The following is a 22,330-nucleotide window of genomic DNA, read 5'->3' on the forward strand; positions in this document are numbered from 1 at the left end:
CACCATGCTCCTGGCTCTGGCAGATTCCATTACCTGCCTTTGGCTTATTTGTGTATTTGACTGACTTTTGGATTCCACACTTTGTGTGTTGGCACTACTGCATTGGTGAGAGCTTTGCCTGCTCCTTTGGCTGCAGAATCTCCCATTGCCTCCAGGAGAGACTGCTACTCAATCCTTGGTTTTTAGCACTGCCCTGCCCCCTCCTCCAGTGCCGCACACACACACACACACACACACACACACACACACACACAACCAAGTGTGGTCCTTGGGAGTAAGGACTGGGGAGACGTCCCTGTAACAAGATACGGAAATGTTTTCCAGAACTGGATGAAATAGCCCTTTGAAGCCAAATCAAAAGTTATCTCAATATATAGTGATCTTATAAGCAGATTGTTATGTCAGTAAATCCGTTTGGCATAGTTGTATGGATATGTAGGTTTTGAAACCATCTAATAGCCCTGTATAATCTTGGGAAGATGCATTGCTTGGTTCAAGTTGTAGGACATAGCAAAGTTGGGCTAGAATGTGTGGTTTTCCCAGCTGTGGATATAGGTGGGGAGGTGGCCTGGAGACATGATAGAGATGACCCTAAGACTGGCATCTTACGTACGGCTGTATTATACTGCTAGGGAGTTTTTGTTCCGTTTTTAGAGGGCAGGAGGGATGGCAGAGGGAAGGACTATTGAAGTGATTGAGAGATAACAGGGGAGGCAAAGCACCCTTCGTCTTGGGCCTTGTTACTTTTACTTAAAAAAAATGAGAAAACAGCCTGTCTCCGACAGACAAAATGCTACAAAGGTTCCTTGGTCCATTGTTAGGAGCTCAGAATACATTTTCTCTCTGAAATAATGTTCAGCAGGGTTATTTTCAGATAACATGAAGAGTAAAGAGGTAGTTTGAAGGAGAAAGAAATCACCAAATAGCACTAGGGGAAATTACCATCATTTTTCTTTTTGTTTCAGCAACATGGAAATTCCTATTGTAAGTAGAATTTTACTAACATGATGGTATTAGTCATATTTTTGTAATGTTAATAATGTTAGTGATTTTTAAAAAAATTTGTAGAGAATTCACTGTATGTCTCAGTCTGCTTTCTTATTTACTTAGCTAATTTTTATGTATATATATATATATATATTTTATGTATATTTTTATATATTTATATATATTTCTAATGGTATAAGGCAACTTAATGGAAAATAAGACAAAGTATAGAAATGAATTCACATTAAGGAATATCTGTACAAGAGAATACTTCAGGGCATGTATGGGTCACATAATGCTATTACTATTTGAAAAATAAGCAAGCTGGTCAATTCTATACTGAAAACACATCAGCTGCATATTTAGAGTGATGCTTCCTCAAATGTTAAGCAACGTGTATTAGATAAATGTTTTTGTCCTTTTATTTCTGTATTTTAAAAAGGAGTCTCCATAAAAAGGGGGTCCTTTAAAATTATTTAATTACGTGTAAATTTTATATCCAGCCCAAGTACATCCTTTTACTTGCATTCACTCAGGAACGTTTGAGTGTCACTTGTGGTACAAATATCAGGATTAGGTGTGAGGAATATGGAATATGGGGTGAAGTGTACAAGGTCAAATGTGGTGGGGGTTGGGGAATAACTAAGAGGTGCCTTTGAGAAGTGATGAGCACAATGGTGAGACATGTAGCCGCAAAGGGGCCAGAGGGCATACGGCCAAAAGGACATTTGAACTACATCTTCAGAAGTAGAATATTGGCCAAAGCTCTTTCCCGTAATTACTCTGATTAGATGATCTACTTCAACTTGTTACATGGCTTTTCTGTCATTGTATGGTTTCACTGTCTTCTCGTGTCGATGGCTGCACTGTGTCTTCATACATTCCAAGGGCATTCTGTACGGCAACCAAAGGAAGGGAAGGAGTAAGCTCAGAGTGCCTGGCTCAGGGAGGTGGCTGTTATATGGTGGGGCCCCTTTACAGTCACGTTACCCTTGGCTCCTCCTATAACATGGGAGAGTCTTTCTTTTTAGGATTCCGTGGCTCAACAGGTTTGGCAGGATTTGGGAAAGGGATGCTTCCTTGAGTTCTGTTGCTTGGGGAAGACAGGCAGTTTAGCAGGTCAAATGGCAAAGGTAAAACCACCGTGGAAGCTTTCTCAGTGGACAAGGATTGAAGAGTGTGGAGATATCGAAGCTGAACTGCAGCTGGAGTGCCCGATAGAATCTCAGCTGCCATCCTCAGGGACTCGGAGGCGGCCTTCTCCCCTTCTGCCGTGATCATCTAGCGAACAGATGAGAAGAGAAGCAACATGATTTTTCTTCATTGTCCCATGAAGGTTTGAATCACTATTCAGGGTGACTCAACAAGCACTGAGCGTCTCCTATGTGCAGGTGCTGCTCAGCACAGAACAGGCTGTCTTCATTTTCAAGGCTCTCGCTCTAGGGCAGAGATTATACTATTAGTTGTAATTCAGGGCAGACTTTATGAAGGGCCCTGGCAAGTACAGTGAAATGTTAGGGGCGTTATTAATTAGGTCTAGTGGGCCTTGCAAGATTAGTAGGATTTTGCCATTTAGAGAAAAGGTTGGCCCGCGTTCCAGACAAAGGCATGGAATCCTGAAAGGGTGACTCCCAACTCAGGCAAAATGAATGGGTAAACATTTCAGAAGAAAAAGCACCAATCTCACCACCTAAATGCCACCGTAAAGTGGCCAAAAAGGACGAGACGCAACTCTACCCAGAGGACTGCTTTCCTCCCTTTCCTCCCCCACCTCCCCTCCCTTGGCGACCCTTTATGTGGTTCAGGGTTTTTCTTCATGTACTTTCTGTTATTTAAAAGAAATCTGCCTCCCCTTCAGTCCTCATTTTCCTCTTCCCAACCCCCAACCCCCACCCACACCTCAATCCTCAGGAACTGCTGGCAGCCACAGGTTTGCTTCTCAGTGGCATGCCTGAGCAGGGGCTCTGGGTGGCACAGCCTTCTCTTGACTCTGGGAGTGAGGGAACTGGGCCCTGATTATGGTTGTAGCTGCAGAGCTTGCGCAGAGCTAGGAAGACAGGTCTGGGTGTCATTAGCCTAGAGGTGACAGGTGACTGGTATTTCCCAGGAAAGATGCCAGCACAAGAGAAGAGAGATGAAGTGTGGGGAGATGCCTTTAGGGAGAGAGAGTGAAGGCAAGACTCAAGAGGGAGGAGATGGTCACCGTTACCAGTAGCCTCAGAGAGAGGGTGTGATAGGGAAAGAGGTGTTGGCATCAAGAGGCTACTAACACACTTCAAGAGAGTGATTTTAACAGAGGTGGTTGACAAGGGTAGGGGTGGCACAAGCCAGGTTCTCCCAGCGCCTGGATGAATGGTTCTGAGAGAGTGAGAAAGTAGGAGCAGGCCTTTTGGATTCTCCGATGCTCCTCAAAGAACAGCCCCGATGGGAGGACGGCCTGCTCAGGGCTGGCTCACCCGCACTCTGGCCTGTCTCTGTGCTTCGGCTTCCACAGCCAGTGAGTGCTGAAGCCCAGCCGGCAGCCTCACATCCTTACTGAAAAAGAAAGAACATGGCCAGGCTGGTGTGCGACAGTGCTTTTAGCAGTCAGGGGCTTTCATGCGGACTTACCACCTTCCCTACTGCGGTTTCACGATGCATAGCAAATTCTGCTTAACAGAGTGTGCCATCCCTAGACCTCAGGGTAGACAGTGGGCAGGGAGAGTGTCTCAAGGGCCAGTGCCTCTAATGCACGTGATTTTCCTCACTGATGCTACAGCAGAGCTATGGTTTTCTCTTGCCAAGTAAAACAAATTTTGTGTCCATGGATTATGATCATTTTTTTCTCACTTAAAGCTTAATCAAAATCCCAGCAATTAAATTTGAATAATGAAAAAAAACCTTAAAGAGCCACACTATTAATAATAAAAATAAGGGAAATCATCTAAGTGTATACAAGAGAGTTGATTTTGAAAAGGGTAGAATTGACCAAATAAGAACAATACTTAATGTATTGCATAAAAGATACAAAATTGTACTTTTACCCTGAATATAAGTATGAAAAATACATAGATAGAAAACAAGTTGGAGGTTCCTCAGAAAGTTAAATCTAGAGTGACCACATAACCCAGTAATTTCACTGGGTGTATACCCAAGGGAATTGCAAATATATTCACGCAAAAACTTGCACGTGAATGTTCATTGCAGCATCATTCATAATAGCCCCAAAGCGGAAACAGCCTAATTTCCATCCATTGATGAGTAGATAAACAAAACGGTATGGCTATACAATGGAATAATAGTCGACCATAAAAAGGAATGAAGTACTGGGGTGGCTGGTTAGCTCAGTTGGTTAGAGCATGGTGCTGATAACATTAAGGTTGCCAGTTCGATCCCCTCATGGGCCACTGTGAGCTGTGCCCCCCTTAAAAAAGAAAAAATGTATACAAAAAAGAAAAAAGGAAGGAAGTACTGACATGCTACAGTGCAGCTGAACCTTGAAAATATAATGTGAAAGAAGCCAGACACAAAGGCCACATGTTGTATGATTGCATTTATATAAAATGTCCAGAATGGGCAAATCCAGAGATTCAGAGAATAGATTATTGGTTGTCAGCGGCTCAGGGTTCAGGGGGAAAGTAAAGTGTTGTTGCTTAATGGGTGTGGGTTTTCTTTTCTTTTAAGAGTGATGAAAATGCTCTAAAATTAGATGGTAGTGATGGTTGCACCACTGTGTGAATATACTAAAACCCACTAAATTGAGTTTTACCCATTTTAAGTTAAACCCATTTTAACTTTAAAATGGTTAAAATGGTGAATTTTATGTTATGTGAATTTTATCTCAAAACATTTTTTTAATCCATAGAAAATGTGAAAATAATTTGCCCAAATGTTGCAGTAGTTGTGTTAATGCTATGAGATAATAGGTATGTTTTTCTCTTTTTTCCAGATTTATGCTAATATGGCTTTACTCATACTCATGCAATAAAAATAACTTCTCAGATAAAATAATCATAAATGAAACCAAAATATTTCCATTCATCATATTATTCTTCCCAGTTAATTTCCTACCCACATTTCTGTTCTCTCCACTTTGATTCCCCAAATACAGGTCACTGAATCCAAGGCGACCTATGGAGGAAGAATTGAGATGTCAGTGGCAACCTCCAGTGGTTCTCATCAGTGTCCTTATAAGAGGAAAGCCGAGGGAGACCTGACTACAGATGAGAAGGTAATGGGATGATGGAAGCAGAGATTGGAGTGATGTGCTACTTTGAAAATGGAGGAAGGGGCCGCGAGCTAAGGCATGCATGAGGCCGCTAGAAGCTAAAAAAAAAAAGGCAAGGAAATGGATTCTCCTTCCAGGACCTCTGGAGGGAACCAGACTGCTGACACCTTTGGCCCAGAGAAATGGAAAATTTTGGACTTCTGGCCTTCAAAACTGTAAGAGATTAAATTGGTGTTGTTTTAGGCCACCAAGTTTGTGGTAATTTGTTATAGAAGCAATAGGAAATAATACAGATGGTATATTTGGTATAATACAGATGGTATATCTGTTTTAAAATTCATCTGGTAGAGAACCAGAGTCTCTAGTCTGTCTCCCAAATGGCTTTCATGTACAGGTACTTTCACGTCCTTCCTGTTGGTGGCACCCATTTCTACGTCCCAGTCTGGGAGGTGGAAGAAAATTAACTGTGGGTTCTAGAAAAAAGAGGCAAGGCATTGAGCTCCACCTGTGGGCCTATATTTTTTTCCTTTTTAATTATTTCTGATAGTTTCTTAGTGGCTAGATAAATACGCGTAGTAACCTAGTTCATGGAGAACCCTGAGAAGACTAGCTGGTTTGGGGGCTGGTAAGAGGAAGGAATGTTGCAAAAGATGTCACAGAGGAGGTGGCATCTTAAAGAAAAACTAGGATTTTGCCTGTGGGGAAAAGGGAAGTAGTCCATGCAAGGATACAACCTAAGATGAGTCATGGAAGCTGGAAGAACGCTAAGTAGGCTGCAGTGTTAGCTACTCGGGGAAGGACAGCGAGAGGTGAGGCTGCAACAGCTGGGTCATTTCATCACTCTCACAAAAAACATTATCTGGTTGCTATGTGACAAACCCTGTGCCAGGCACTGAGGACAAAGAGATGAACAAAATATGACCCCTGCCATTATGAGTTCATAATCTGGGAGGACAAAGGTATAAATTCATAAATTATAATCCAACGTAACAAGGCAAACTTGAATGTCGAGAGTCTGGACCTTATCTTTCATCCTTTAGAGGTGAGGGATGAACAGGTAGAAAGGCTGAAGGGGGGACAGAGGGGAAACACACGGGTGGTTCTTAAATTCCAGAGCAGCAATTGTCCCGTGTCTCTCTTATGACTTTTTCTCTTTTTAGCTTCTCTTATTTCCTGAATTCTTCCTTTTTCTACCAGGATGCTCATCCCTCTTTTATCAGCAACAAGTCAGACAACTCACAGACATTTGGCTACTTCATTTTCTCACATTAGTGTCTGCTCAGGCCCCATCAAGCACAATCGCTATCAGTGCCTTTGATCCTTAGGCCCTCCTGTTGGAGGTCCCCCAATAAGCTAGTCATGATTCACGACCTTCTAACTCAGTTCTGGGCGTGGGTGCCCCATAGCCCCAGTGGCAGCCTCTGTCACTGGTGGTAACTACCAGTGGACTGGCCAGCTGTGTGCAATTCTGCTTTGTTCTTGCCTCTCTTCCTAATACCTTTGCCAACTTGTCTTGGTAAGAATGCAAGACTCCTACCCTGGCCGCGGGCGAGATTGCTGAGCTTGCCGCCTGTGGGTTAGATGAGGCTGGTCGTGAGGCCGTTCTGGCAATTCTCTCCCTCCCCTGATTCCAAATCAATCAAATCTAGATGTGACATCGTTTTATCTGAAAGCCTTACTTGAACTTATCATTATTTAAGTTCGTTTCCCCAGCTAGTCTGTAAGCTCCCAGGAACCATTCCTTATCATCTTTGCATGCCACCAACCCCTCCTGTCCAGTCCCCACGCCCCCACCAGCTCCCACCACCACTTTGTGCTATGTGGACACTTGACAATGAGTCTAAAGCTGCTGGAGTAGGGTAGAGAGCAAAAACTATGCCAATAACTGACTAACCTGCACCAGACTGGTGACTATGATTGACTCAGGGCCAATTGGCAACTCTTTACTTAGCTCCCAGCTCCTTAAGGGGTGGCACCTTCAACAGCCAGTGTCTGGCACACGGAAGATGCAATAAATGGCCAGTGAAGAAATGAATCAAAGATAAAGAGATCTCTCGACACACTCGAAGTACCTTTACTTCTTGGGCAATATTCTTCCTCTCTAGAAGAATTTCAGTGAGGGAGCGGTGTGCTAGCAGACGCTTCATGGTGGTTTGTACGAGGAACTGTACAGCTTTGGACACGTGGGCAAGATTGCTTAGGAGAAGAGAGGCGTTCTCCATTCGGTAGTAGCAGATGGCATCCACCTCCATTACAAACAGGTCTTTGGTCACAACCTGGGCGGAAAGAAAGTCTGGGTGACAGGCCTGATTCTCTGGCTCCTTTCTCCTGCTGGGACAGAAGAGCTCAATGTGTTCCAGGGGAATTTTATTGGAGTAAGATTATAGCAAGAAAAGGAAAAAGAGCAGTTGGCCTACCCTTTATTCAAAATAGGCATGTTTTTGTAGATTATGGAGTTTTTATTAAATATACTAAAGAACTCACAATTTAAAGGAATCCTGTTGTAAATCCTTTTGTAAAAAAAAAATCAGGAATAATTTTCTTATGTGAAACAACTCAGTTCATTGTTTATCAGGTCTTTTTTAAACTGATGCTCTCCCTCTGTCCCCCCCCCCCAAAAAAAAAAAAAAAAACTGCTAAAAGAGAAGTTTGGTTTGGGAAACCAGCACTCGAATGTATTGATCGCTAGGGGGCAGATTGGTGATGCACAGCAAAAGCCCTAAAAGATGGGTGTTCTCAACTGTTCCATTTTTAGACACTTATCACAAAGACATATTTTAAGGATTTAACTGCAAGGATATTATTCACAGTATTGCTTATTGTAATAAGAAATTGGAAATAATATCAACAATAGGGAATTGTAAATTGTGGTACATCCATACAATGGATGCTCTATGTCCATTTAAAACAAAGGGGTAGAAACAGCTAATATATGAAAAGATGATCACAAAAATTATTAGATGACAAAAGGCATGCTACAACATAGAATGTGTGGTTTGATATATATTCCTGTCTGTAAATAGAACCACATACATAGAAAAGTCTGAAAGGATACACTACAAAATATCGACACCTATCCACATGTAATAGGATTAGGGGTAAGTTTAATTTCTCCCTTTTTATTATCTAAAATAAGCCTTTTAAAATACATATAATTTCAATTTACATTTCTATTTACCAAAAGAAAAAATGAGAAAGAACTTCAAACTGAAAGTGGGGGACAATTTAGGAAAAACTTATAAATCTAAATTACTAATAAAAAAAATCTAGGTGTTATTTCTTTCAATTTTTTGTGGTAAAATACACATATCATCAAGCCTACTATCTTAACCATTTTTAAGTGTATAGTTCAGTAGTGTTAAGTACATTCACATTGTTTTTATCTTGCAAAAGTGAAACCAATTAAACAACAACTCCCCATTCCTCCCCTCAACCCCTATAACCACCATTTTACTTTCTGTCTCTGAAGTACCTAGAATATGACTACTCTAGGTGCTTCATATAAGTGATTCATACGTTATTTGTCTTTTTGTGACTGGTTTATTTCACTTAGCTTAATGTTCTTAAGGTTTATCCATGATGTAGCATATATTTGAATTTCCTTTTTTTTCAAGGCTGAATTATATATACCATATTTTGTTTATTCAGCCATTGATGGACACTTGGGTTGCTTTCACCTTTTGGCGGTTGTGAATAATATTGCTATAAACATCGGTATACAAAGATCCATTCAAAATTTTGCTCTCATTTCCTTGGGGCACATAGCCAGAAATGGAATTGCTGGATCAAATGGTAATTCCATTTTTAATCTTTTTGAGGAATCGTTAGAACGTTTTCTACAGCAGCTACACCATTTTACATGCCCATTAACGATATACAAGGGTTCCAATTTCTCCACATCCTTGTCAGCGCTTGTTATTTTCCTTTTTGATAGCTATAGTAATAGGTGTGAGATGGTATCTTATTGTGGTTTTGATTTGCATTTCTCTAATGATTAGTGATATTGAATATCTTTTCATGTGTTTGTTGCCCATTTGTATATCTTTCTTGGAGAAATATTATTCAAGTCTGTATGAGTCAGGTCTCTCTAGAGAAATAGAATCTTTAGTATGTGTGTGTGTGGAGGGGTGGGGGGAGGAAAGAGAGAGAGAGAGAGAGAGAGAGAGAGAAATAGAGAGAGAGAGAGAGAGAGAGAGATTGAGATTTTAAGGAATTGGTTTATACAGTTATAAAGGCTGACAAGTCCAAAATCTTAGGGTTGGTAAGCAAGCTGAAGACCTAAGGAAGAGATGATGTTGCAGCCAGTCTGAGAGCAGTCTCTTGACAGAATTCCCTCCTCCTCAAAGGTGAGGTTATTCTTTTTCTTCAGACCTTCAATGAATTAGATGAGGCTGAACCACATTATGGAGGATAATCTGCTTTACTCAAAGTCTACTAATTTAAATATTAATCTTATCGAACAAATACTTTCACAGCAACATCTGGATGCTTTTGACCAAATATCTGGGTACCATAACTTAGCCAAGTTGATACATAAAATTAACCATCACAGACTCCTTTTCCCATTTTTAATTGGTTTTTTGCTTTCTTGTTGTTGAGCTGTAAGATTTCTTTATATATTCTGGATATTAACCCCTTATCAGACATATGATTTGCAAATGTTTTCTTCCTTTTCATGGTTGCCTATTCATTCTGTTGTGTCCTTTGACACACAGTTTTTTATTTTGAAGTAGTCCATATCTCTGTTTCCCTTTTTCTACTTTTGATCTTAAATAGTCATTTTGCCCAGGACCAGAATTTGTAGCTCAGCCATGTGAAATGTAGAGAGAAAGCAAAATCCATCATTTGGCTTACCTCATGAAAGGGTATCTCCAAGGTTTGGAGACGAAGGTCAACCTTGTGGTAGGTATCCAGGCAGGGCAAAAAGAAGAAAAGGCCTAGAAGAGGGGAAGGGGGAAGTGACAGGTGAATGGCTAGCATGGAGACTATTTGGGGATCACCTTTTTGGGGTCAGGTTGCACATTGCATTGCTTTTCTTAGCCTACAACTACACACAGGCCAGTGGGGAATCCCACCACCACCCCTATAATGTGTTTGTTGTTGCTAAGGTTACCATATAATTTGTTATTCAATCTGGGACACTTTTGAGGATGAAAGGAGAGCACTGTTATAACTTACTCCAGGACAACAGGCATAAGCAGAGATTATTTCCAGCAAAATGTGCTGTGTTTCCCTGAAAATAAGACCTAGCTGGACCATCAGCCCTAATGCATCTTTTGGAGCAAAAATTAATATAAGACCCCGTCTTATTTTACTATAAATGGTCATGGTGCTGACCTCTGCATCTTGGGTTACATGTCTGTCTCCTTGATGAGATCTGAACTCCCTAACAAGAGTGTCTTATGCACTATTGTTAACTTTAGCACATTAGTGCCTTTTAGGTGCTCTGTTAAGTTATTTTTGAATCCATGCATGTGCCAAGGTGACAAACTTTAGAGCCAACAACCTCCATGTGTTATTTCTTAAAAGGTGAGCCTCAGAGGTACTCAGAATAGCAATATCACATAGCTTTTTCTGGTTGATTAGTTGTTCCTTACCCACCCAATGTAATGTACAGGGTGAATGTGCAATAAATATTTTACACTGAGATCTTTCTGAGATCGCATTGAACACTGTGGACTCCTGCAAGAGCCAAAGCTTTGTTGGATGCAGTAGCACCTCACAGAGCCCAGGATCTCTCTGAGGAGCAGCCCAGCTTCTAGTCCTTTCTAGCCAAAAACTAGAACCAGAACAAGACAGTCCCTGTCCTGGAACTATAGGGTCTGTTGGTTAAAATCTTCAAATTCTGATTTGTATCTTCTACTCTGGTCTCTGTTCTATACCCTCTTCTGTAGACCTGGCTTGGAACTTAGGCCCTTTCCGGTATATGCACAGTGGGTCTTTGTTCCTTCTTATGCCTACCTGGCTACCTTAGATCTCCAAACCCCAACTACTCAACTTTTCCAACTAACCGTACTTCTCTCTGTGCCCATTGTCAGCTTGGACTTCTGGACATCAACTCCACTAGACTTGAAGTTCCTGGATATTGGAAAACATGTCTCATTCATCCATCTTCATTTCCCTGGTAGTTATATACAGAATCTGAAACACAGGAGGTGCTCAATCTGTATTTCTTAAATTCCACCAACTAAAGAGCAATTTGTTACTTTAATGCTGAACTTTGCCTGTCTCCCATAGGTTGGTCAGCTTGTCTCTGAGAATTCACAGGACTCTGGCCATACACATCCTACTACCGTGTCTCCCCAAAAATAAGACCTTGCTGGACCATCAGCTCTAATGCGTCTTTTGGAGCAAAAATTAATGTAAGACCTGGTATTATATTACATCATATTATACCCATTATTATATTTATATTATATTATATCATACCAGGTATTATATTACATTATATTATATTATGTTATAAGACCGGGTCTTATATTACAGTAAAATAAGACAGGGTCTTATACTAATTTTTGCTCCAAAAGACGCATTAGAGCTGATGGTCTGGCGAGGTCTTATATTTGGGGAGACACGGTAAAACCAGTGTCTAAGCCTACTTTTGCTATTCCAGCCAGCCTGGCCCTGGAATTTGGCTTTCTGCACCCATCCTCTCTCGATCACTGTAACTTGGTAGTAACGCTTTCTGAAGAATTTCTTAATAAGCTGTGTTATAAGTAACAGATTGGAAAATGAAGATATCATGAATCAAGTTACTTCATGTAATCTGAGATCCAAATTAAAAATATGCATAAATTAAAGAAATTGGCAAGTCTACAGGGGGTTAAAAGAAGTGATTCTTACCAGGGCCTTTGGCTCTTCCAGGGAGCAGATGTCCCAATCGGAATATAATTACTCTCTCATATTCCTGTACAACCTAAAAGGAAATTTAATACTTTTGAATCACTCCAAGAAAGAAAAAGAAAGTTTTCCAAAGGCCTTTGCATGAGAGTGATCCTAGGTATCAGAAATCTTTTGTTTTGAGAACCAGGAAAAAACTTAATACTTAGGTTTTCAAACTCTACATTTAGTAAGTGTAGAATTTCAGAAAGCAATGAAAAAGTATATTGGCCATGTTAATTTTTGAGCCCATAGGCAGAATTTTGATTAAAAAGTCACGTTCAATTTTATATTTTTCTGTGACTTCTGCATCATTAGCTTTTATGTGTATTAATTTTTAGCAATTTAACAGAAAGAGGGAGTATATTTTAATACCACTTATATTTTGTTTCAAACTGCAAGAAATATCTCAAAATAATATCCTAATTTCCTACCTTAGGACACTGGAAATAGAAAAGCAAAGTAAACCTAAAGCAAGCAGAAGGAAGATAATAAAGATTAGATTGGAATTAAATACAATATAAAATAGAAAACTAATAGAGAAAAACCAATGGAACCAAAAGTTGGTTCTTTGAAAAGAGCAACAAAATTGACAAATACTTTGCTAGACCGACCAAGAAAAAAAGAGAGAAGACTCAAATTGCCAAAACCAGAAATCAAAGAGGAATGATTACAGGGACATCACTATTGTCTTTATGGAAATAAAAAAATCCTATAAGAGAAAAAACTATGAACTAGAACACCAACAAATTAGATAACTTGGATGAAATGAACAAAATCCTATAGAGACACGAACTACCAAAACTGACTCAAGAAGAAAAAGAAAAACTAAAAAGACCTAGTAGTAAAAGATTGAACTAGTAGTTTAAAATTTTCACACTAAGAAAACTACAGGACCAGATGGCTTCACTGGTGAATTCTACCAAACATTTAAAGAAAAAGTAAAACCAGTTACTCACATATTCTCCCCCCAAAAATAGAAGAAGAGGGAAATCTTTCCAACTCATTCTCTGCGGCCAGTGTTACCCTCATACCAAAATAAGCGAGAGACATCGCAAGAAATCTACAGATCAATCTCTTATGAATAGAGGCAGAAATCCTCAACAAACTACCAGCAACCTGAATCCAGTCATGTTAAAAAAATTATACACCGTAACCAAATGGGACTTATGCTAGGAACACATAGTTGGTTTAATATCCAAAATTCAGTGAATGTAAGACAACCTATCGATAGAATACAGGGCAAATACCACATGATCATCTCAACAGATTCAAAAAAGGCATTTGACAAAATCCAACACCCTTTCATGAAGGAAGAGGAGGAGGGCGAGGGAGAGGATGAGGAAAATGAGGGAGTATAGGAGATGGAGGGGGAAAAGGAGGAGGCGAGGAGAGGAAGAGCTTGTGTAAGGAGTAAAATCAGCAAGGCCCCAGCAGTTTCTGTAGTGTTCCAGCCAAGGGCATACTCTTGCCTGGCAGCTCCAGCCAGTGACTAAAAATGGCAGGGGTACCAGGGCCTGGCCATTTCTGCCCATCGTGAGACTCCTCTATGAAGCAAGCTTTGTTCTGGCGTGCTCTTTTAGGCCAGCCAAGACTTTCGTAGTCTGAGGCTGTTTCTGTCCAATCCTTCCTTCCTCTTCTTATAGCACAGCTGTCAGACCTGCGTCATTTTCTGAAGGCTTTCCCTACCTGCTGCTGTTCTCTCTCCCCTTAGTCTTTCACAGACATCACCTCCCAACAAATCCCTTGCACTTCTAATTCTGTCTTGGCATATGCTTCCCAAATTAACACAGGTCTTCATTTACTTCAGGGACAGGCAAGTGTAGCCACCTGAGAGCCAAAGATAACTGTAATTCATGGTCTGTGGAGGCTGCCTGAGAAATTTCCTGCAAGTGTCAGAAGTGGACATCATGATCTCTTGTGGGCCTGTCTTTGTGTCACAGAGTATGGATGACCTAGATGTAGCCCCTGTCCTGAAGGGGCTTTCAGTCTAATGGGAGAGCTCGGATGTCAGCCAATATTACACATGTGCTCAGTGCTAGCGTACATGTGAAAGTACAGTGACGAGAGTATAGGTAGGGAATGACAGTCTGGGGGAGTCAGGGGAGTCTTCACAGTTACCTCTGAACAAGGTTAAAGGAGGAAGGGCTGTCCTGGTCGGTGAGTGGGGAGGGCATTCCATGCAGAGCAGACAGCACGTACCAGAACACAGAGAAAAAGCGGACATGTTGTGGTCGATGAGCGGCCCCAGGAAAGGACTTACTGGGTCCTCATGGAATCTCACCTTTATGCAGAACCAGACAGAAAAAGGGAAGGTCACGATGATGAAGAGCAGGCATGTGAGGACAAGAAGCCACTCACAGGCTCCTAAACCAGAAGACTTGGCACCTTAAAAAAGAAAAAAGAAAAAGAAAAATTAGGCTGGAACTTCACCGTACTCGCTGACTAGCACTTGTTGGTCCAGCCCTTCATATTCGGGTGAGAGCTGTTTGTAGACTTTGATGGAAATATTAGAGTGAACTGGATATCAGAGCAGTCAGTTCACAGGGCTGTGATAGTGTCTGTGGGAAGGGCTTGTAGACCTCTGGAAGCTGGAGCAGGCTCCTTGGAAAGTCAGTTTGCATACTATGTCCCAGACATTTGACCAGGCAATGTTTTCTCCAGGGTAATTCACATCCCATGGAATTTATTTCTCATGTAACGTACTTTGGGAAATGCTGCTCCATCAACATCATTAGTTTTTACAATGTTCTTCCTTAAGGGCAATCACAGTGTTATTGTTATGTTTAATTATTTTATAAATATATTTCACTTGGCAGTGGTAACCATGGCAAGTAAAAACAAATAAATGCACATACAGACAAAATTACATTTTAAAAGTGAAGAAAGGCCTCAAAATTCCTTCATCCAGTAGTTAGGAGTGTGAACAGAAAACTAACATCTATACCCAAAACCTAACTTGGAGCTTTGCTCACAAAATATTCTTCTCTTGGAATGAGTTCCTTGAATATCTGACTTGTTTGATTTAAGTGAATAGTGAACCATTAAATGTTAAAGCAAGAAGAGCCTTTAGACAGGACAAGAATCCAAGAATCCCAGCATTTTGGTCAAGTTAAGCTCCTTTTTGTTTCTCCCAAGTCTTAAGGCGGGGGAGGGTGGTGCTAAGTGAGGAAGAGGAGGGCCATTACTGCCTCTTGCTCACCTTCCCCCCCGGGAGCCACAGAAACCTCCCAGACAAGGGCCCAGCAAGGCCATCTCTTCCTCAGTGGGACTTCTCATCCATTGCTTGGGGTCCCAGGCTCTAGTCACCTGATAGCTGGAGAGACTGAGGGAAGCCCACACAGGGGAAGCTGCTTGCTCAAGGCCACAGCTGGTTGGTGGCAGTGCTGGGAGCAGCACCACGCAAAGATGAGCTTTTCAGTCAGACTGTCTTTCTCTGGAATCCTGGCTTCTCCACTTTCTTAGCTGCAGGTCTTGGGGGAATTACTTAATTGCTCAGCATTTTTCCTCCTCTGTGATATGAGAATGATAATACTCAGCAAAACACCTAATGTGTGATTGACACATTGTAGATTCTCCATAAATGGGGGCTCCCTTCTTTGCCTCCCCACCGATGTGGTCTGAAGCACACTCTTGCAAGCCTCTAATCTCAGCATTACTATAGCATTGAACCTACCAACCGTTTAATGACTGGAAGTTTCTGACTGATGAAAGGACATCAGTGGGCCAAAAAAAGAAACAGTATTAACATGGTCCATACAAACTATACCCTGACTGCACGAATCTTTCTCAAATCATAGCGTTCAGTGCTCCAGCATATACTGCATTGCTGGTAACCAGGAAATGTTAAAAATTCATAGCCAGCTGAAACTAATATAATGCAACTATTCCTTATTTACTTTCCTTTATACCTCCTTCATCCTACACGTAAGGTGTAATGAGTTTTTTCTTCCATTCTTATAGGAAGGATTGGAACCAGATAAATTTGTTCCTAACGGTTGCTTCACCTGCAGAAGCCAAAGAGACACCTTTCCCTGTGATTCCCTCCTCTGGCCTAATTTTCCTTTCTTTGGTTTTGCCAGGATCCTGTTATATTATAGTTGAGTATGTTCTTTGCTCCAGGCTCTGTGCTCAATGTTTTGGATGCCTTATCTACTTCTATTCTCTGAGCTAGGTACTGGTGTTACCTCCGGCACATAGAGGGTTAAAGCCCTGCCTGAGACCACAAGACCAGCTAGTAGCTGAGCTGAGATTTAGACTCCGGTCTCTCTCTCTACTTGGCTCTGCTGCTTTTACTTTTAGGAGAGAGAGAGAGAGAAAACAACAACAACAACAAAGAAACAAACAAAACAAAACAAAACAGGAAAGAAACAAAGATCATCCCAAAGAAAGTTTAAAATGCTCTCAGGTAAGACTGGGGTGGGGTGAGGAGAGAAGAGTAAGCATCATAGTTGCCTGAGAGCCCCCAGCTCATGCATGTCTTTATTAAATTAGGTGCCATAGACTCTTCCATGGCTTCAAACACCGGCTGCATAGTTCCTCTGCCATGTGGCCTGGTCCCCATCCTGGACCACACTACCTCCCACCTTCCACCCACAGCTGGCCCCTGAGATCAACGGTATTTAGTTGATAATGTTTTGTCTTTCTTCTGATGCAATTTGGTAGCCACCACGGGGGGGGGGGTTCGTCCAGCAGGAAGCTCTGGCCCTGGTGGCTCTCAGCGCTGTGACTCATTCCACTTTCATCTGACATCTTGGGTATCACTTGGAAAGCTTTCGCCCCCTCCCGAATCCCAAACCTGCCAGCTGTACCTTCCTCGGGCCGCTCGCTCTCTAGCAGCGCCACCACCTCGGTGCCCTCCTCGCCGGAGCCCCGGACCTCATCCACGTCCACTACGGTGGCGGCGGGCGCTCGGGTCTCCCCGGGGCTCCCTGCCCGCCCGAGGTCCGGCTGCTCGCGCCCCGCAGTCCGCCGCCCGCGTCCTCCCGCGCCTCTCTCGGCCTTGGCCCTCTTGTTCTCCTTGTGGGGGGACCCGCCCCCTCTCCCGTGGGACTCTCTGGAGGAGCTCCGAGCCCGCTTCTCCATCCTCAGAACGCCAGAGCCCGGGAGCCTGGTCTCTGCAAAGTCGCCGGCGGGAATGTCGGGGGCGTCCGGGAAGGGACCCTAATGACGGTGGGCTGGAGCGGGGGGCGGGACCGGGGCGGGTCGCCGGGCGGTGGCTCTGCTCCTGGGGACGCGGGACAGCTGCTTCTCAGAGGAGCTGTAGACAGGGCCCGCCAACCCCAACACTGGGTGCCCCCTGTGCCAGGTCACAGCGTTTAAATTGTGTTCTATAGACAGATCTGAGCTGTAAGGAAGATTCAATTACCTGAAATACCGCCACAGATGGCTCTAGTGGCACTCTGCTTTATGAAGTGTAAACGCAGAGGGAAACAGGGTTAGTGGTCCTCGCCTAGTGCTAGAGAGCTTAAGGGAACCGAGGTGGTCGCATTAGGGCAACTTTAAGGTGAAATTAGAAACTTCTCCCTAAGCCCACCCACCCCGCCCTGGAAGTCTTCAAAAGGGTGCCTTTCTTCTCTCCCCCTAATTTGTTTTATATCCTGGCTCTACTCTTTCTGTTAATGCTTTACATAGTGATGGTGTTGGCTGCCTACTCCTAGGAGGATTTACATTTTAAAAGGAGAAAAGGAAAACTCTTTTAGACCTTTCCCCTCTCTCTCTCTCTCTCTCTCTCTCATTTATCTTTGTTTTTATGAATTTATTATGTTTACTAATGCTTAAGGCTGTTGATAATGTAATGCTTCTTGAAGGATCATAGAAGGGAAGGGATCTGATTTAACTTCTGTTTTTAGGGAAGGGACACTTTTGTCTTTGATTAGGCCCTGTTCCTATCCTTTCTTGATGAAGGCGGGGTTTTGCTTTTTCAAGGTTCGCTGCAGTGCTTCCTCCATCCAGCAGCAAACTGGGGGTGCCATCCCAGTCTATGCTGAGGAACTTGAAACAATGAATAGATTTCTCTCTTACTATCTATTAATAATTTATTTCTCACTGAATGGGAGATTGGGCTAGATAAACCTTCAAACTCAAGATTTATGATTCTATTCAAATAGCTCAGATCACATGATAGAATGTTCACTTATTTTTATTTTTCAATAGTTATTGAGTTCACAGAGCGATAGCTTTTTTCCTCTCAAAAATCTTAGTAAAGAATGAGGACCTAAAGTAACTCCAGTGGGTCTGGAAAAACCGTTCCACTACATTCTTCCATATATTCCAAGCCAGGCCACTGAGAATAAAGTAATTAAAAGATTAGTAATAAAGTAATTTAAATAGAGTTGATTTTTACTCTCTAAACCTGCTTATTGCATGAGTTACCTAAGGGAGGACAAATGTTTCCTCTCAAGGAAACGTTACCTGCCTAAATTAATAGTTCCCGCCTAAGGCAATACAATAAGAAAAATTCTGAAGCTGTATTTGGCCCCTAGAGGGAAAAGTGTCATAATTATTTGGAATTCACTCAAATTAATAGTTGCTATTAAATATAGCCAGTTTATCATCCTGCAAAGATTTTCCTGTTTAGAAAAGCATGAAACTATTTGTGGCACTTATTTGTTCTCAGCCTTTGATTCTGTTATGAATTAATTTGATCTAGAGTCCTGAACTAAACTCTTAAACTAAAATTTCCCATTTGTACTCCATGAATTGGCAGGATATCTGAAAAAATCATATTCTCAAATATATTCTCTGTCTCCCAATAAGATAGAGGGATTTCTTGTCGGAGAAAAACTGATGAGGAAAGACTCTGCTTGGTGCTGGGGCCCCAGTTGAGTGCTCGTTCCCAGTTTCCTTATGCGGTGGGACCACTGACAAGTTACATAATTGTTGCTTCATTTCTATATCCATATATAACAGCAGTCAATACAAGTGCCTGCTTATAACACAGGTCTGTTGGGATTATGAATGACAATGACAATATCTGAGAAAGTGCATCACATTCCATAGTAAAAAGGTCAACATAGCATCTCTGAAAGGTGGAGCAGGTGGGGAGTGCTGAGGTAGCAGTATGAGTCTCTAACTGGCTGGCCTCAGCTACTCGTAGCATGATGTTGCTGTTTTCTTTTAGATTCCTATTTAATTGAAAGTGTTGGTCGTCCCTTTGTTGAAAATATTATATGTACACATTTTAAAAATCTTAATACTTTACTCCTTGTTTGGATTTGTTACAAGACTAACATCTGTGCAAACAGGGTTAGGGCAGAAGAATGGGAGGACCAAGTAAAGTTGTTGACTTTTGAATTTGTTTCCAAGACAAAAGGTCATGAAAGATTTCAAGGCTTTCTAAATTATTACACTTATTTAGTGTTTGGGAATTTTATATCCATACAGATAAATGAAGGAGTGACTATTTGATTTATGTGAATTATTTACTGGAAAAGCTGGAATTCATTGTCACTAGATCAAATTGCAAATCTTATCATTTTAGAGCTGGAAGAAACTGCAGGAACTTAATTTGACTTTTTAAATTTGACTTCATTAAATTTGACTTTCTCAATTTGTAGGTGGCAGAGAGACCAACCAGGAGGATGCAGCAGTGGTCTAGGAAAGTAATGCTGATGAAAGTGGATTTGAGGCTTTGGCAGTGGACATGGCCTGGATTTAGGAAATTTCTGAGGTAGAGACAATCAACAGAATTTGCTCACCACGTAGGGTTCTGGATGAGGGGTAGTGAGGGACTAGAAAACTTGAGAAAGATGGAGGTTTCCACCTTTATAGGTTGAACATTTGGTTATAACTGCAGGCATCTCTGGCAGAGCCACTTCCCCTAACTATATTGACCTTACACATTTGTACAGCATATTCGAAAATTGCTAAGAGAGTAGATTTTAAAAGTCCTCATTACAAGAAAAAAACATTTTTGTAATTATGTATTGGGATGAATGTTAACTAGATTTATTGTGATCATTTTGTAATATATACAAATATAGAATAATATACGTATGAAACTAATTTTACATGTCAAGCATAACTCAATTTTTAAAAATTACACTTTAAGTGAGAAAAAAAATCCTGAGCTTTCACAAAAATAAATTTTGTTTGAAATGTGTATATGAAATACATAATCAAGACTTTTTAAGATAAGCTCTTCAAACTTTTTTTTATTATCAACGGGAAACATGTTCACACAGTTTTAAAAGTTTTTATTCATGTAGTTATTTTCTAGCTTTATTGAAGTATAGTTTGATAAATAAAAATTGCATCTATACAACATGATGATTTTAAATACATTGTGAAATGACTACAAAGTTTTTAAAGCCATTTTTACAATTACTTAAAAATTTACAACAGTTGGGTTTAATGAATCGACTATCTTTTCTTTCATCAACAAATGTAATTTGGTACTTGTGCTGATGCCAATGGATTTTAAATCCAAACTTTTTCATAACAAGTGTTTAAAAAATAATGATGATACTTTAGGAAGTCCAGCATGTGCGTTATTAGTAAGAGCAGTACCAGTGCAGTTGCAGTGGAAGCTGCCATTAAGGCCAGGAGCCACGCCCAGCCAATCTCGCCGGCCCCGCCCACAGCCCAGCTTCCGGTGGGCCTCACTTTGCGCGGTGCAGCCTACCTGTGCGTCTGGACTGAGAACTTCCTCCGTGGATCCACAGGGTCTGTCCTGAGATGGAAATAAGTCTTTGGCAGCACCGGGCATCTTGAACGCATCAGTGAGTGTAGAATGGCTCTTACCTTGCTACCTGCAGGCCCGTGGGCAGGCCAGCTAACCCCACCCACTTGGTTGCCTTCTGAAAAGTCTGGGTGGAGGCTACTTTGGGCTGGCGGGCTCCAAGCACCTCCCTTTTTCCCAACGCTCCAGTTGCCCCTGTGAGCTGAGAAAATGGGTATTAGATACTACACCGTAAATCTATTCATGCATGGCACATGTGGTGGGAAACTGCTCTAGAGCAGTGGTTTTCACTTTAGCATGTATCAGAATCATCTGGAGGGCTTATTAAAACACACATCCCCCCAGTTTCTAATTCAGCAGGTCTGGGGTAGGGCCTGGGAATTGGCATTTCTAATAAATTTCCAGGTTATGCTGCTGCTCTGGCACCACACGTTGAGAACCACTGCCATAGAGGTTAAACAAAAGTGTTTTCTACATATTCCATTTAAAGCAGCCCCTTCTCACGCCCTTACCCTGGTTTATTTTCCTTAAGAGCACTTATCCTTACTTAACTTTATGTATTACATGTTTATCTGCTTTTTGCTTGTCCTTGGTAAGGTCCAGGAGAACAGGAACTTTGTTTTGCTCATTGATGTAGTCCCATCTTCTAGAACAGTGCCTGGCACATAGTAGGAGTTCAAAGATACCGGTATTTGTTGCATGAATGAACATGCCTTTTGGAAGCCAAAGCTGAAACCATGAGTGCAAAAGGCCACTCAGGAAGAGGGGGGAAAAGAGTAAGAAGGAGTAAGGGCCAAGAACAGGCCCTGCGGTACATGAACATTTAATGGAATAACAGAAATAAGAAATAGCAGAAAGCTAGGAGCCAAGCCCAGTACTGCAGCATCATAGTAATCCACAGAGGAGAGATTTTCAGGAAGGGAGGGAACACAAACAGTAAACAGCAGAGATGATCTAAGATGAAAAGACTGAAAAGTCCTTAAGATTTGTCAATTAGAAGATTTTGTCATTGATGTTTTTGGTAAAAGTAACTTAAGAAAGATGTCCAGAGTAGCACGCTGGTTGCTTTGGATTGAGTTTTGAATGATAGATGAAAAAGTGGGGGAAAAATGAATGTGGATTGTTTATTCAAGGATTTGGCCATGAAGGAATGGCTAGGGAGGGGTGTAGATCAAAATAGTTTGTTTCTCTGTGTCTCTTTCTCTCTGTGTTGTGTGTGTAAGATAAAAAGGACTAGAGCATAATTTTATAGGAAAGGAGTCTGTAAAGAGATGTTGAATATACAGGACTGTGTAATAATAACCAAAGGTCAAGGTCATGGTCCTACAGGAGTTGGGGAATAGACTCAGGAGGATGGATGGGTAGAATGAATGGCCCCTCATCCTTTGAGACCAGGAGGATAGATGTGAAGGAGGATAGTTTAGAGGCCTGGGCTGGAAATTGAGGGGGTTCATTTATGAGAACCTCCATTTTCTCTGGGAGTCAGAGCAGAGTCATTTTCTAGTGGTAAGGCAGGTGTGGGTAAGAAGTGCAAGAGGAATGGCAAAAGCTTGGAGTAATTGCTATGGGAAACA

General features: G+C 41.6%; 1 protein-coding gene and 1 long non-coding RNA gene across 4 annotated transcripts; one reads left to right on the forward strand and one right to left on the reverse strand.

Moving 5' to 3' along the window:
* Nucleotides 1-1,448: 1,448 nt before the first annotated feature.
* NPHS2 (NPHS2 stomatin family member, podocin) lies at nucleotides 1,449-17,322 on the reverse strand. Of its 3 annotated transcripts, none has more exons than XM_019731717.2 (8): nucleotides 16,885-17,239; nucleotides 14,358-14,461; nucleotides 12,038-12,110; nucleotides 10,049-10,131; nucleotides 7,267-7,470; nucleotides 5,042-5,097; nucleotides 3,444-3,522; nucleotides 1,449-2,268 (listed from the first exon to the last, which is right to left on the reverse strand). In XM_019731717.2, the coding sequence occupies exons 1-8, from the start codon at nucleotides 17,156-17,158 to the stop codon at nucleotides 1,990-1,992; spliced, it is 1,152 nt and encodes a 383-aa protein (XP_019587276.2). In that variant the 5' UTR covers nucleotides 17,159-17,239; the 3' UTR covers nucleotides 1,449-1,989. The 3 variants fall into 3 exon arrangements, with proteins under 3 accessions (XP_019587276.2, XP_074178344.1, XP_019587359.2); XM_019731800.2 differs by lacking the exon at nucleotides 1,449-2,268 and adding an exon at nucleotides 2,279-2,426 and having other exon boundaries at nucleotides 16,885-17,322; XM_074322243.1 differs by lacking the exons at nucleotides 3,444-3,522; nucleotides 5,042-5,097 and having other exon boundaries at nucleotides 16,885-17,253.
* On the forward strand, nucleotides 16,292-20,752 carry LOC141569349 (uncharacterized). The gene is made up of 3 exons (XR_012492889.1): nucleotides 16,292-16,481; nucleotides 19,633-19,745; nucleotides 20,549-20,752. It is a non-coding gene; the product is annotated as an uncharacterized LOC141569349 (long non-coding RNA).
* Nucleotides 20,753-22,330: the final 1,578 nt, after the last annotated feature.

The sequence above is a fragment of the Rhinolophus sinicus genome, linkage group LG17, assembly GCF_036562045.2.
Source record: "Rhinolophus sinicus isolate RSC01 linkage group LG17, ASM3656204v1, whole genome shotgun sequence".
Taxonomy (NCBI): Eukaryota; Metazoa; Chordata; class Mammalia; order Chiroptera; family Rhinolophidae; genus Rhinolophus; species Rhinolophus sinicus.